At 51.9% G+C, this 14,688-nt stretch overlaps 1 protein-coding gene across 1 annotated transcript in view; it reads left to right on the top strand.

Moving 5' to 3' along the window:
• Window positions 1-14,688, top strand: part of NFATC2 (nuclear factor of activated T cells 2) — a 145,440-nt gene that overhangs the window by 75,109 nt on the left and 55,643 nt on the right. The window contains 1 exon segment of the mRNA XM_071211790.1: window positions 7,549-7,689. Coding sequence (XP_071067891.1) covers window positions 7,549-7,689 — 141 coding nt within the window.

The raw sequence follows: 14,688 nt of genomic DNA, 5'->3' as shown, positions 1-14,688 counted from the left end.
CTCTTTGTTCCTGTTTAGAGACAGGATCACCCGCAGATGGATTTTGTGGATGGTGTGAGGCAGGGACGAGGGCCGTCCTTGTCCTTGTGGGTGTTTGGTGGTTCTGTCTGCCTCTCTGAAAGCAGGATGTTGGAAAACCCAAGACAGTGTTCTCCCCCTCACTGCCTCCCCTTTGCTCCCCATTTCCCCCTCCGTGGTCCAACTTGGAAAGTGGGTGATGATGCTTTTGATGAAAATTCTTAGAATTAGTGGGAGCGGAATGGCATATAGACGGCTTTGCCTCATGAACTGGAGAGGCTTGTCTTGGCCACCTGCACAAGGCAAGGTCCCCATCCCCACAGAGGCTAGTGGGGAAGACAGACAGTAAACGAGCAAGAAAGACAATTTCAAAGAGCGCTGAGTGTTGTGATGAGAATATCAGGGGCCTGTGTGGGTGCCTTGGGGGTGGGGAAGCTAGTCATTGCAGATCGGGGGCCTCTTGAAGGGACGGCACATTCACCGGGGCCTGAGTGAGGTACAGAGTGTGGTCCACATGGCGGATACAGCATGTGCAAAGGTCCTGCGGCAGGCGCGAGCTCGGGGTGTTTGGGAAACAGAGAGGCAGACAGTGAGGCTGGGGTGAATGGGCTTGGTGAGAGAGGTAGGCGGTGAGGAATGAGATGAAGCCAGAGGCTTTGGCTTTTATTCTAAGGGAAGTGAAAAGACTCAGGGAACTGAGATGACATGATTTGTCTCTCGGAAATGGTTTAGCACTGTGCCTGGAACACAGTGCTAATAAGTACTCGAAGAAATAATGAAAGAAAACAGGTGATGAAAGGGATTGGGACAGGGAAGAGAAAAAGGAAAATGAACAGTTATCTGTCACTTGCTATTTTGGCCAGGCAGCTTTGCCAGGCCTTTTTCAGCTCCTACCTTCCAGGGAGACTTTTAAGCCAAGACCAAGAAGCCACAGAAACTTCAGATACCTACGTGATGGGGAGAAGCAATTTAAGGCGGTGGTTAGCGTGTGGGCCCTGGAGCCAGTGCCTGGGTTCAAATCTTGCCTCTGCCATTTACAGACTGCTTAGTCTTGGGGGCAGTTATGTAACACTCTGTGCCTCAGTTTCCTCATCTGTAAAATGGGCAAAATAGTACCTCCCTTGCTGAGTTGTTGTGGGGATCACATGACTGTGTGTGTGCACGCCACACAGTAAGTTCTAGCTCAGCATTAGCTCTTAGGAGTACAGCAAAGTAACATAAGAGTCCCCCTTGGTGGGCCTGGTCTAGGCGTGTCTCATCTTTTCTCGCTTGCAGCTGTCCCTGCAGCTCTGCCAAGCGAACTTGACCAAGCTCTGGCGGCCACTCTCTTACTGCAAAAGCCCACAGCCTGGGCAACAGAGGGCAGGGGTGGGGGCTCAGCAAATCCTAATGGTTTCACAGGAGCAGCAGCAAGGAGAGACCTGGGGGGCCTGCAGGGAAGCTGCTTTTGGGGGCGCCCAGCCTCAGGCCGCTTCCCTGCTGACCCGGGTCCCTGGCCGGCCTTTGGTAGAGCTAGTTGTGCAGGGACCGGGAAGGTAAAATGACCCTTTCCGGGACATCTATGGTGTGCCCACACACTGTCGCCTGGACGAACTCGTTTCCATCCCCATCACAAACTCGTAAGGCCCAGCTTGAAGACTCCCTCGGGTCATTACTTCAGAAACATTTGTCAAACTCTAACACGTGCCCACAACTCTCCGAGGCTCAAAATCCCTGCCCTCGCGGAGCTCACGCTCTAGCGGCTGAGGTTCGGAAAGGTTATGCGCCTGCCACTGTCACACGGCTCACGGACGAGGGACAGAACTGGAGTTCAAGCCACGTGCGCCAAAGCCTGAGGCCTCCCCTCTGCCCAGGCCCCTCGCCAGGCCACGTGTCAGTCCAGCGGGGGTCTCTGAGCTGGAGGGCAGCCCCGCGGCCTGCACCGCACCTCCACAGGTCCCTCGCAGAGGGGATCCCCACGCAAAGGGAGCACTGGGTCCCTCTGTTGCACTCTCCCGCTTCCCAGGGGGTCTTTAGGGTTCTGTCCACTGCCCTGCCACGGACACTCCCGTGGAGGCCTGGGTCAGCCTCGCCTCAGGGCCCGGCTCACAGCCAAGCACAGGGGCGCGGTGAAGACAAGAAGGGCTGCCAGCCGCTGAGCGCCACGCGAGGGGCGGCCCCTCGGAGCCCACCTGGGCTGGCCGGCAGCTCTCCCGCTCAGTCGTCCTCCGTTTCTCTGAAAAGGGAGTCCTGTGGAGTCAGGGAACCCCACTGCCCGGGGTCCCAGTTCCGCCTGGCTGCCGGACTTAGCTGGGAACTCTCCATGTATCCCTTGCCCTCGCGGAGACTCAGCTCCAAAATGGCAGAAGTTCCGGCTTTGCAGTCTCATCATGAAGTTTCTCATTAAGAAGAAACTCGACGAGTCCATGTGGGGCCTGGCTGGGTGCCAGGCTCTTCCCTGGCATCAGCTCGTCTAATCCTCATGCAACCCGACGAGGAGGGCCCTGCTTCTGTTCCTGTTTTGTGGCTGAGAAAGCGGAGGCGCAGGGAGATTAAGGGACTTGCTTGAAGTCCCAAAGCCAGGAGCTCGCCGAGCCGGGCTTCGCGCTCAGGCAGGCACGCTTCGGTGGCCTCCCCTTACCTGCCTCCCTCGGAGCGTGTGTTATAACATAAACAGAAATGTATACGCGAGCGCCTGGAACTGGAGCCCTCCCTGTGGCCGCTGGAATGCTTGGCGGTTCCTCGTGGGACCCCCCAGGCCAGGGCTCCGCAGATGCCTTTCCCTGGCCAGCCTCTCCCACGCATCTCCCGAGCTTCTGGGTAGATGGTGACTCTTGGCCACCCAGCCCCGTGACAGGGTGCGTTGCAGGCAGTAAGGCAGTACCGTCCCATCTCCAGGCAGACGCGGGCAGAACCCCCGGTTCCCTGGTGGGGCCTTCGCTCCGGCCGCGCCGCCTCGCGTCGGCCACCGTTGCTAGTGAAAGTCAACACCCCAACCGGTTAAACCAACAGTGCCCTGTTGATTCAGAGCCCATAAAACACGGGAGCCCCAAGCCACTTTATGACGTGCCAGAAGCTGGGGGCAGGAGGGGGGCCTGGGAAGTCACTTCGCGTGGGCCACCTGGAAGCTTAAGCTGGACAGAGGGTCAGGGCCTCACCCGCCGGCCACACCCAGGCCCTCGAGGAGGGGTTCCAGTGGCGGCCCCCGGTTGGGTCGGAGGGCGGCAGGGCCTGTTGTTGGGATGGCCTGGCCTCTCCAAGTGAGCGCAGAGCTGGAGGCCCCGGGGGGCCTCCTGAGAGCTGCCCCCCCCCCCCCCCGCCCCGTCCTGGATGGTGCCGCCCCAATCAGCAGCCAGCGGTGACCGAGGTTGCGTCAGAGAGCACGAAGGAAAGAAGTCGGCCCCCAGGAGGGTAATTTTGGTTGCTGTTTGCTTCCCCTCAGTTCCTCTTTCAGCGACTAATTGGATTCGTTTGCTTGGCTGCTGGGCCCTCTGAGGACGGCGGGACCTCCCCGGAGGAGTTCCCCTGTCCTCCCTTGGCCTTTTAAGTGTCGAACTTGGCTTTCAAACAAATGTGTGCAAGAGTCACCTGGAAAGATTGTTAAAAATGCAAATGGACGCCTCGGCCCAGAGATGCTTCTGGGTGTGTCGCCTGGGCTTCTGCATTTTTATGAAGCACCCCCCACCCCCCCACCAGGTGATTCTACTCCGAGGAGCTGCAGTTAGGACCAAGAAACCTGGGTGAGGGTTCAGGATCGTTTGAGAACAAGAGTGATGAGGGGTGATGGGTGTTAACACGTGGCCGCGGTCCCTTGGTGTTGGGCAAAAGAGCTAATATCAGACGAAAGCACGCTGCCCGTGCCCAGCACACAGCAAATGCTCGAGAATCTGCAGCCTTGACCACCATAAACCTTGGTGGCCAATAGCTATTGCACCAGATAGGCTTTTCGGGAACCCAGCCTTCCAATCCTCTCAGTAACCTGTGAGGCGTGACTGTTAATGGCCCCATTTTACAGATGGGGAAACTGAGGCTTAGATCTGTGAAGCCTGCTGCAAGGACACCCTGTAGGGGAACTCAAGCTTGAACCAAGATCTGCCCAAGAAGGCAGCCGGAGACTTGGCCCCTGGCCGAGGCTGCCTTCTGAGCTTCTGTTTCCTCCCCTGTGAAATGGCGCTGGCAGCGTGTTTCTTGCTCCTGCAGCAGGGTTGTCATTTAAGGGTTTAAGAAGACAGTGGGTGAGAAAGTGTTTGGACTCTGCAAGAAACAAAGAGCAGCATTTAGTAGGTTAATGGTATGCAAAGCTGCAGTTTCTTGAGTGTTTGCCATGTTAGGTATATGTCAGATATTTTATGAAATATATTCACCACGTCCACATGTTTACCTGCTTTATCTGTTGTGCTGCTTGAGGCAGACCCATGAGGGCAGGTACTGCTGTGCCTTTACAGAGGAGGCATCTGCAGCTCAGAGAGATACAGTGACTCACCTGGGGTCACACAGCAGGGGAGTGGCAGAAGCAGGACCTGAAGCCCTGGCTTTCTGCCCCCAGAGCCTGATAGCTATCACCCATGCATCCTCCTGTTGCCTCTGGGTGTCCTGCATTACCTTCAGCCATGGTACCTGGCTGTGGCACATTGGGATCTTGGAGGATTATTTAAAGAGAAACCTTTGCCAGGGTCCTACCCTCAGACCATTTAACTCAGAATCTTTAGCGTAGTGCTTCTCAAGTGGGGCAATTTTGCCCCCCAGGGGACATGTGGCAGTGTCCGGAGACACTTTTGGTTGTCACACCTGGGGGTGGGGGTGCTCCTGGCATCAAGTGATGCTGCTAAACCATCCTACAAAGCACAGGGTGGGCCCCAAGCAAAGGGGGATCTGGCGCTAAGTGCCGAACCGACGGGCCTTGCTCTAGGCTGGGGTGGCCTGGGTTTTCAGGTCCCCAGCTGATTCCAATGTGCCTCCAGGGCTGGGGTGCTGCGGGAAAGCCACGTGCTGGAGAACCACCCGGGATCTTGCTAAGATGCACGCTCAGGGTCAGCAGGCCTGGGCCGGGTCTGGGAGCCTGGACTTCTAACAAACAGCGTGCTGAACGCTCCTGGTCCGTGGACCACAAAGCACCCAGGAAGCCAGGCTGTTTTCTCATCCCTCTCTTTTCTGTTTCTTTACATTTTCCTTAAGATGGTTTTCCTGCAGGCAAGGAGAAAGGGTGGGAAATGCGAACTGGGCAACGAGAGAAGCAGTCAGTTGCTTGAAATGGTGAGACTCGTGGAAGGAGAGGCCAGGGAGCTGCTTCAGGAACTAGGCGCATTGCGTTCGCGGCAGTGCACGGTGAGGCCGAGCAGCTGGCCAGCCGGCCTCCTGCCCGGCGCTGGAAGCTCCGGCCGCCACGTCCAGTCCCCGGCCTGGCGTGCTCTGAGCTCTTGGCCGGCTTGCCCAGGAGCGATGACTCAGGCTTTCCACCTGCAGAATGGGAGGGATGGCTCTGGCCAACTCCCTGGGGCCCCCAGCTGCCCCCCGAGCTCAGCAAGGGCAGATCTTAAAAGCGGGGGACCTGCCTTCCCTAGCAATGCAGCTGCTGTTTTCACTGCTAATAAATCTCCATCTGTGGCAGCTCAATTAGAAAGTCATCACAAAACTTTGATACTGAAAGAAAGGATTAATAACCCAGCCCATGTGGGAGAAATTAGCAGCTTCTGCAGAGAGGCTTTCTCGGACATGCTCTTAACTGGTTGTCCCTGAGAACAGCGGCCGGCAGGCGGGTCTCTAGGTTGAGTGGGCGCCTGGGTCTGGCTGGGGATGGGCAGGACAAAGGGATCGTTGTGAGTGGCGGGGTTGCACTTTCAAGGTAAAGTGTCTGGAAGCATCTGGCCAGTCCATAGTAGACACCTTAAATGGTGCCAAGTGCATTGTTGTTCCAGAAGGCACCGGTTTCCACGTGGCCCCGGCAGCTCAGGGCAGACGCAGCTGCTGGGAGCGGAGGGCTAGGTCTGGGCCTGGGGCCTTGTGCGGCTGCTACCCTGGCTCCCGGGTGCGGAGGTCCGGGGCTGCTGGCATGGGCGGGCTGGCCCTTCGCCCGGTTCTCCGGGCTCTGGGAGGAACGCCAGGCACTGACTGACTCAGCTGAGGAGGACGGCCCAGGCTCAGCCCACGCCGTGAAGGCGAGGCCTGAGGGGGAGGGTCCCTGGCAGTGGCCGGGACCTGTTTCCCACCCTGCCCAGGGGAGGGACAGCGATGGGAGAGGGTCTTTGTTCTCTCCTGAAGCGTGCCTTCTAGAAGACTCCATGGCTGCCTCGAGTGGCTGAGAGACTGGGCTCTGGGGCTGGGCAAGCCCGCATTTGAGGGTTCAGCCCTAAGCCTTGCCACACACCCTTGCCTGAGTGGTGCCCTGACTTCTCCTCGCCTCAGCTTTCTCCTCAGCTTTCTCCTCAGTCATGTGGGGAGAATCTGAATACTTCCTTCCTCAGAGGGTTGCTGCAGTCATTCAAGTAGATCCTTCTGGTTAAGCTTCAGCATAGGCTTGCCCCATCCTTCATCACTCGTTCGTTATTCCTGTAGGTGCGGACGTAGTGAGCTGTTGAGGGAGCGAACGACCTCCCTGCCCACCCACCTTTCTCAAGTGTCTCCTGCTTGATCCTAGTTCCCAGTACTGGGCTTAGAGAAATTTGCAGAGCTTCTGGCAGAGAGAGAAAAGTTAAATAAACTACTAAAAACTGTATTTAATATCTCTGAAGGAAAAAAAATTCTGTGGAGAAAAGCTAAGCAGGGGGAAAGAGGAGAAAGGAAGACAGGGGTGGGTCCTGCTGTTTTGAGATGGTGGAGGGCAGGGGAAGTGAGGAGGTGACCCTTGAGTAGACACCTGCAAAGGTGAGGGAGGGAGCCATACAGGGGACAGGGGGACCCTCCCAGCCAGAGGGAGCGGCAAGTGTGAATGCTCAAGGAAGGAGGGTGCTGGATGTGTGTGAGAAACAGGTGCGAGGGGCAAGGAGGAGTTCAGGAAATGAGGGAACGAGGGTGGAGAGGTGATGGGGGAAGAGCATGGTATCTTGAAGACCATGTTAAAGACTTCCAGTGAATTCTGAAGCAAATATGTCTAAAACGTTCAGGCAGTGGCTCCTGAAAAATTTACCCTGTGTGATTCCATCACTTTTTTGCTGACCTTAAATGCAGAAAGAGAAAGTACACCCTAGCAAAGGAAAGCACTTACGGAAAAGTTGACCTGCTCAACCCTTTATATCTGTATATAATTCGTCTTTCAACTTTTCCTCCCTGAAGGAGAAGGGGCACGTGACTCTTGATTCATGAAAACAAAACATGTTGTTAGAAGAAAATTAGCCTAAATAACTGAGGGCACTTTCTCAAGAACATAAAGTTTGTGGAGTCACCGGTTGCCAGGGGTGATAGCTCCATGCTTGCCCTGACGACGGGGTGATAAGGGTGGGCAGCGGGCGTCCCGAGCTGGGTTGGGACAGCCTGTCACCGTGATTTCAGATTGCCTTTGCCTGAGCGGCGCGACAGCTCCCCTCATCACAGTGACTTCGTTTCTCTTCCCCTCAGCCCAGCGGTCTGCCCACGAGCTGCCCATGGTTGAAAGACAAGACATCGACAGCTGCCTGGTCTACGGGGGCCAGCAAATGATCCTCACGGGGCAGAACTTCACGGCCGAGTCCAAAGTCGTGTTTACCGAGAAGACCACAGGTCAGGCGGCTTTTGAGCTATTTCTTTGTCCTCAGGAGCCATATAAAATGACCGTCTTTCTTTTCTAAACAGCCTTGATTTGGGGGGAGGGCATCCTATGTCGAGTTTTAACTCCATGTGAGGGTTTCCCACATCTTCAGCGGTTACCACAGCAACACAGCCCACCATGGCATGGGGGTCCCGTAATGTATTTTAACCGACTCTGGGTTGTTTCGTTGGCTCTTAAAAGGTTGAGTCCCTCAACTTTTTTCCCACATAAAGATGCAGACTTTTTAAACTTTTAACTGTTCTCAAGAAGGGAGTGTAAACAGCGCAGAGGCTAAGGGTTCTCTGGCCCTGGATATCCTAGATTCAAACCCTGGTTCTGCCACTGGCTTGCCCTGTGATCGTAGGCAAGTTACCTAACCTTTCTGTTCCTGTGTAGGAACAGAGAAGGATGTTTAAAACGACTATAACAAACATTCTTACTTCTTAGCGCTGCCATAAAAGTTAAATAAGGCAGTGCATGTTAAGTAATTATCACAGTACCAGGTATATCACAAGCATTCAGTAAACATTGGCTATTCACATTATTCACGTTATGCAATTAATCTTCTCATACTTTTAGGATTGATCTTATACTTGGATCTCTATGGTACCTTTTTTGTTTATTTATGACTGATTGATAGCAGTGGAATGTTGGGTGGTTATTTTTAAGGTTTTACATATACGTTGCTAAATTACCTTCCAGAAAACTATAGATTGAAATTTCTATCAATACCATGTCATAGTTTCACCCCATCCCAGAAGTGCCATTGTTTTTTAAATTAACAGAATCTTTGCTGAATTGGTACTTCTTCTTACTTTGCATTTCTTTGCCATGAGAGGTTTAATGTTTTTGTTTATTGGCCATTTGTATTTTTTCTTCCATGCACCATCTGCTAATGGGGACATGGTAACAAGATAATTAAATGAAGTGGGAAAAAATCAGATTCTGTAGTTACTTGATAGTTACCGATATTAGTAGACCTAGGCTTTCTTTTTTCTAACAGTCAGGATTTCAGTAGTTGGATTCAAAGTGGTAATGACATTGGCTGAATTATTTATTGTCTTCAGGATGATCCAGAGCCATAACCTGCAGCTTGCCCACTTGGAGGGGCTGTACACTGCGCAAGGGTGCCAGCCTGAAGGCTGCCGCTCAAGCAGGTGCACTGATGATCTCTTTATGTCCTAAGACAATTTCTGATGGGTGGAAGCAGAGGGTCTTGGGGAAGGGCCGCTGCCTCCCACCTCACACAAAGGCTCCTTTGGGCTGCAATGGCTCTGTGACCAGGGCCTGAGAAATGATTTCTGACATGTTGAAAGTGTGATAGGAGGCAGAATTCGTTTTAAAGAGGATTAATAAAGCTATTGCAGCAAAAGGCATTAAGTCCATTATAGCAGTGGGGAACAGAGATAAACGGGAGGATCTGAGAGTGGTTTAGAAGGTAGAAGCGGTTGATCGCTGAGGGGTGGACTGGATGCGGTGGTGTAGACAGCAGGAGCACTGCCCTGGGGCAGCCAAAATTACAACCAAAAATATCTCCAGATATTGCCAAGTGTCCCTTGGGGGGCAAAATTACCCTTCGTTGAGAACTGCTGGCCTACAGTGTAGAGGTTTGTTGGGGAAGTCAAAGAGAGAAACAGAATAAGAGCATGAGGAGAAACCTGCATCAGGGCCATCGTCGGTCCTTACTGGGCTTTGCACGTTTTTGCCAGTTCAGGTACAGCTTCTGCACATCTCTCTCTGAGTGGTCCTGCAGAGCTCTGGGAAGAAGGGAGGGGGCTTGCTCTCCCCTGCCCTGCCTGGAGGGGCTGCCCCTGTAACCACAGGACTTTGCTGCTGGAGTGGTCCCTCTCTGTATCATACACTTTTAATGCTGTTTTTAAACAGCAGTACATCATGAACATTTATCCAGGTATTTAACATTCTTTGGGGACCTGATTTTAAATGGATGCATTGTGTTCCATTTAACTATTCCCCTTTCATTGGACATTTAGGCTGCTTCTAGCTTTGTGCTCTTCTGAACAACTCCATGACAAACAGTGTCTTTCATCAATTAAGTTAAGAAACACCTGCCCTTGAGACAGCCTTCTTGTGTTTGAAACCTGAATCTGCTACTTTCGGGCTATGTGATCCTGGGCAAGTTACTTAACCTCTTCGTGCAGAAGTTTTTTCATCTGTAAAAGGATGTTGATCATGCCTACCTCATGGGGTTATCATGAGATTAAGAGTTTGTACATGTTAAGTACTTGGCACATAGTAAATGCTCAATAAATATTAGCTAATACACTTTGTTATTTTCATTTCCTGGCATTGAGGCGTAGGTGTGGTATAATGGATTCAAAGGGAATGCACATTTTAAAGCATCTTGATACATTTGGGAAGAGGCTTATTTCTCAAGCGGGGAACAGTATGAAATACCCTCTGTAGCAAACATTTGGTGGGCTTTTGTGAGAGGCAGAGAGCAAAGGGATGTGCCTGGAGTAGAGGCTGGCTAACACTGGGACATAGGTTTGGATGCACAGACAGGGGCCATAGCAGGGAGGCCCCCTCATGCTGAGTAGAGATATGATCTTGGTTTGGTCTGTATGTGGGTAAGGTAATAGGGAGTCATTGTGGGTTCTTGACCAGGGAAGTGGCATGAAATGTTAAGGATCATGAAATATAACTGATTTGATGCATCTCCAGTACCAGCCTGCTGGCCTTCTGCTGACTTTCAGAAGAAGTATATGGCTTCTGGCAGAGGGGGAAATGCTAATAAGCTGCATTCACCATTATTGCTTAACTACACAGTGCTGCTGTTAAAGATCTCCCTTTTTTCCTGTGAATAATTTTCTATGCATGTCCGTAGCCCTGTCAGCATCTCCAGGCACATAGGAACTTAAAAGAAGTTTTTGTCCTCTGGTGGAAGAGATTTTCCTTCAGCGGCCAAGCTCAGCCTGCCTGCCCCTCGGAGGGGGGAGCTCTTCCCGGGAGCAGGCGCGGCCCTGGAAGGAGAGGGCTGTGCCCGCCACGCAGCCGCTCAGCCTTAATCTAACCTTAAGTTTATTAAGCAAACAACAAAGTTGGCACAGCTGCTTCTGTGTTTGAAAGGCGCATGGAGATGGAGTGCTTCAGACCAAGGGCCCGCGTCTAAATGTTCCTCAGGTCCAGGGGGCGGGGTCTCCACAGGGGCGGGGGAACGGTGTGGGGAAGGGCTCAGGGTGTGCTACCCAGTTCCTCATGGAGTTAGGAGCCAGGCTACCGTCGACGGGGCGGGGAGCTCACTCACCTTTGAAGCTACCCGAGGGCATCAATTATGTATTTGTAGAATGAATGAACAAATGAACTGACGGCATTTACTCTCCAGCCTCTCTTCTCTTGGTTTCAGAAGGGACTTTACAGTTTACCTCATGCAGAGAAGAAAAGAGAGGAAGCCGGTTTCAAGTTTGGACCCTTGAGCATTGACTAAGTGTCTAACAGCTTCCTATTAGAGAGTGCCGGCGGCGGGCGGGCCCCTCGCCCACCCCTTGCTGCGTCTTGCCTCATCTAACCTGGTGCCCATGGCAGCCAGCCAAGCTTGGAGAAGTCAGGGGACATGCCTACGGCTGATGTCCTCCGTTGTCCTGTTGCCCCACCTCCCTCGGCCTCAGTTTCCCTCTCTGTAATGTGAGATACTCACGGCTCTTCGCTCCCAGAGTTAAATGTGTGAAAATGAGTGGCGTGCATGCGGGAGTCGGTGCTCGTTGACTGTGAGTCGCTCTCTTGATGTCTTCCTGGCATTCAGAGGTGAAGCCTCTGTTTCCTCGAGTCTGGGGGAGCTTTGAAAGGCTGCACATTGCAGGGGCTGCCAGCACAGGCTGTGGGTGCAGGTGGACTGGGGTCTCCACTTAGTAGCCGTGTCACCCTGAGCAGGTCACCTCACCTCTCTGAGCCAATGTTTCCTCTTTTGTGAAATACAGATTATGGTAGTGTTTATTTCTCTTGGGGAGTGGGAAGATTAAATGAGATCATGTGGATTTCAAGTGGATTAGGCCTTGGCACATCATAAATGCTCATTGCATGTTAGGTCCCATTATTATCATCATTATATGTGTCCTTCCAAAGATGAGTAAGACATTTATCTCATGGAACTAAGAGACATTAAAAAAACAAGAATAGATAATAATAGCAAACTGTGTGCCAGGCCTTGTTCTAAGCATTTTATATATATTAAATAATCTGATTCTCCATGACAGCCCTTTAAACTAGATTACTGGTCTCCCAATTTTACTGATGAGAAACTGTACACGGAGAGGTTAAGTAACTATGTGAAGATCACATTGCTAGTAAATGGCAATGCTGGGATTTGACCCCAGGCAGCCTGTCTCCAGAGTCCGGGCGCATGACTGTAAGCTGTTCTACTCTGAAAAAGCTTAGAACCAGCCTCATTTGTTTGCAGGTTAAGCCTTCAGCTGCTCCAAGCCACTGCCATTCAAGTGGCAGTATGGGCTCTTGAATTCTGTAGTGGCTCAGTGGGGTCGAGAGGATCCATTCCAGTTTCTTTAATGTCCAACTAAGGAATCCCAGGCAAATGCTGTTCCTAGGTGGATGACAACAGACAAGCAGGAGAATCTGAGATGTCCCCAAGCCCCGGAGAAGAGGTGGGCTTCCCGGCTCCTGGGAGCTCTGCCAGAGAGGGTGCTTGCCTTGCATCCACTCTTTTGACCCCAAGAATGTGTCTCCCAGCCTGGGGCTGCCCTTCTGCAGGGGGAATCCCTGTTGCTCAACTTCTTTTTTCCAAAACGCATCCCTGTTCCCATCTCCATGGATAGTTTGGCCAGCGAGGACGCTGCGGGGCGGGGTGGAGTGGAACAGTTAAGTTTTCCAAGGAAGGGGAATCCCAGCTGGTTCTCACATTAAGGAAAGGTGACAGCCTCCTGGGCTAATCTTAGCCCCCGCGTTTGGTCATCGGCACCACCAGCTCCAAAGTTCTTTTTATAGCTGTCGACTAAAATGGAATTGGCAGTTTCCACTCCAGTAGGATGACAAATTGGAGAAGGGTGGAAAAAACAGTAGGAGAGGGGCCAGTGTGGTGTTTCTTAAGTTAGCAAAGCTTGGTGTTTTGGAAAATGGCATCTTATTTATAGCAGTAGTAATAATAATATTATGATATTATTTTATTGCTATTTTAAATTATTTTCATGGCTTTCGAGGCCCTTTTTGATCCAGCCCCTGCCCAGCTCTTTCATCTCTCCCCCTTGCTCCCTTGGCTTAGGTACATGTGCCTTCTCTCTGCCCTGAAACACCCCAAGCTTATTTCTGTCTCAGGACCTTTGCTTTTCTGTACCTTCCTGGAATGTCTTTCCACCATTTTTCATGAGTCTACCTGCCTCCTTCTCATCCTGCAAGTCTCAGCTCAAAGGTCACTCCCTCAACAGGACCCCCTTGACCATCAACTTCGAAGCTGTTTTCTGTCCAATCACCCTGGTCTCTTTTCTTTGCAGCACTTGGCGCTACTGAAATGATACTGCCTAGTAGTTCATTCATGTTTTATCTGGTCTCCCACACTAGACTCTTTGTTCCTTGAGGGCAGGGTCTTGGAATTTGCAGCATCTAGGACAGTCCCTGGCCCATAGCAGGTGCTCTATTAATGTTGGATGAATGTATCCAATCCTTTAGTTGTCACACCAGCCCTGAGAGGCAGCTAGCATCATCCCATTGTACAAATGAGGCAACTGAGGCTCAGAGAGGTCAAGTCATGGCCCCCAGGTAGCTGCCAGCTAGACAGTTGCTGACAGAGCTGGAATCCAAGGCAGTGTTTACCTTCAACTCCCAAGTAATCTCTCTAAGAATAGCAAAGAGGACAAACAGAAACCAAACAGAACAAGTAGGATCTTTCCTATTTATCACTCTCAGTGATTGCTGAAAAGCCTTCATGTGTTCTCTGAAATGTAAAAAATGTGTAACCTTCCAGGCGAAGTTCACACTGGGAAGTCCAGGTTGTTCCCAGCTTCAGCTGGGAACCCTGGCCCCTGGCCACCCTGGCCTCAGGCGGAGTCGGGGGTCCCAGCAAAACATTGCAAAACAGGAAAAAATCTACGGACACAAAAATAAAAGTGATGTGGCAGCGGAGACGGGGTTGCCATGGCTTTGAGAGACTCGGTGCAACTGGGCGGGATCCAATGTTTTGGAAGGTTCCTCCACATGACACAGGGTTTTGGAATTTTTCAGCTGGTAAATCCTTCTTAATTCAGGCCCCTGTCTCAGGCCAAGTAACTCCCTGGCTCTCTGTTGTCCTGCGGGGGCGTGGGTTGGAAACCAGCCTGCTTCAGATTACTCAGCTTTGAAAGTTAAATTGTTTGAAGAGAATTTTTGTTTTGTTTTGTTGGACGATCCTCTTGGAACAGCCCCGGTGGCAGAGGCTCCCATCACCTGTCGAGAGAGAAAATTGATTTTTTAGAAATGTGGTGTGGGTGGTGGAATTCCCTCTTTCCCACTGAGTCATCGTGTCCTGATATGAGTCATTTTATTACTTGGAGGTTCCCAAAGGTTGTATTTGGAGCTTTGTTTAATAAATAGAAATGCATATGCTTAAAATAATTTTTTTGCTATATTAAGTATTTTTCCATGAATTTGTATCCTGGAAAAATTGGAACCATCTTGGAGAACATACCTCCTCCCACCTGTTTCTCTCCCAGGCTTGGTTTCACCCCATGTGGAGTTCTCTAACACAGTCGAGCTGGTGCGGAAGCCTCTAGACTGGGCCTCCCTTGGGGAGATGTCAGACTTGAGGCTGGGCTGGGGCATGACTAAGACGCTGCAGACCTTTGCCCTTGGTGACTCAAGTCCCCGAGGCCAGTGACCCTCTGGGCTGGAGCCCACCCCGCTTCGGTTCAACTGGCTGTGACACGAAGCTGCCCTCCAAAGACAGAGGCCAGGTTGCCATGCTGAAGCCTCATGGGAGCTGACGAAGATGGCCTCATGTTCAGAGAGCTAAATATCGTCCCAAACTTCTG

Source organism: Dasypus novemcinctus, chromosome 24, assembly GCF_030445035.2.
Source record: "Dasypus novemcinctus isolate mDasNov1 chromosome 24, mDasNov1.1.hap2, whole genome shotgun sequence".
NCBI classification, from domain to species: domain Eukaryota; kingdom Metazoa; phylum Chordata; class Mammalia; order Cingulata; family Dasypodidae; genus Dasypus; species Dasypus novemcinctus.
Note: the sequence above shows the minus strand (reverse complement) of the source record. Positions and strands in the feature narration are given on the sequence as shown.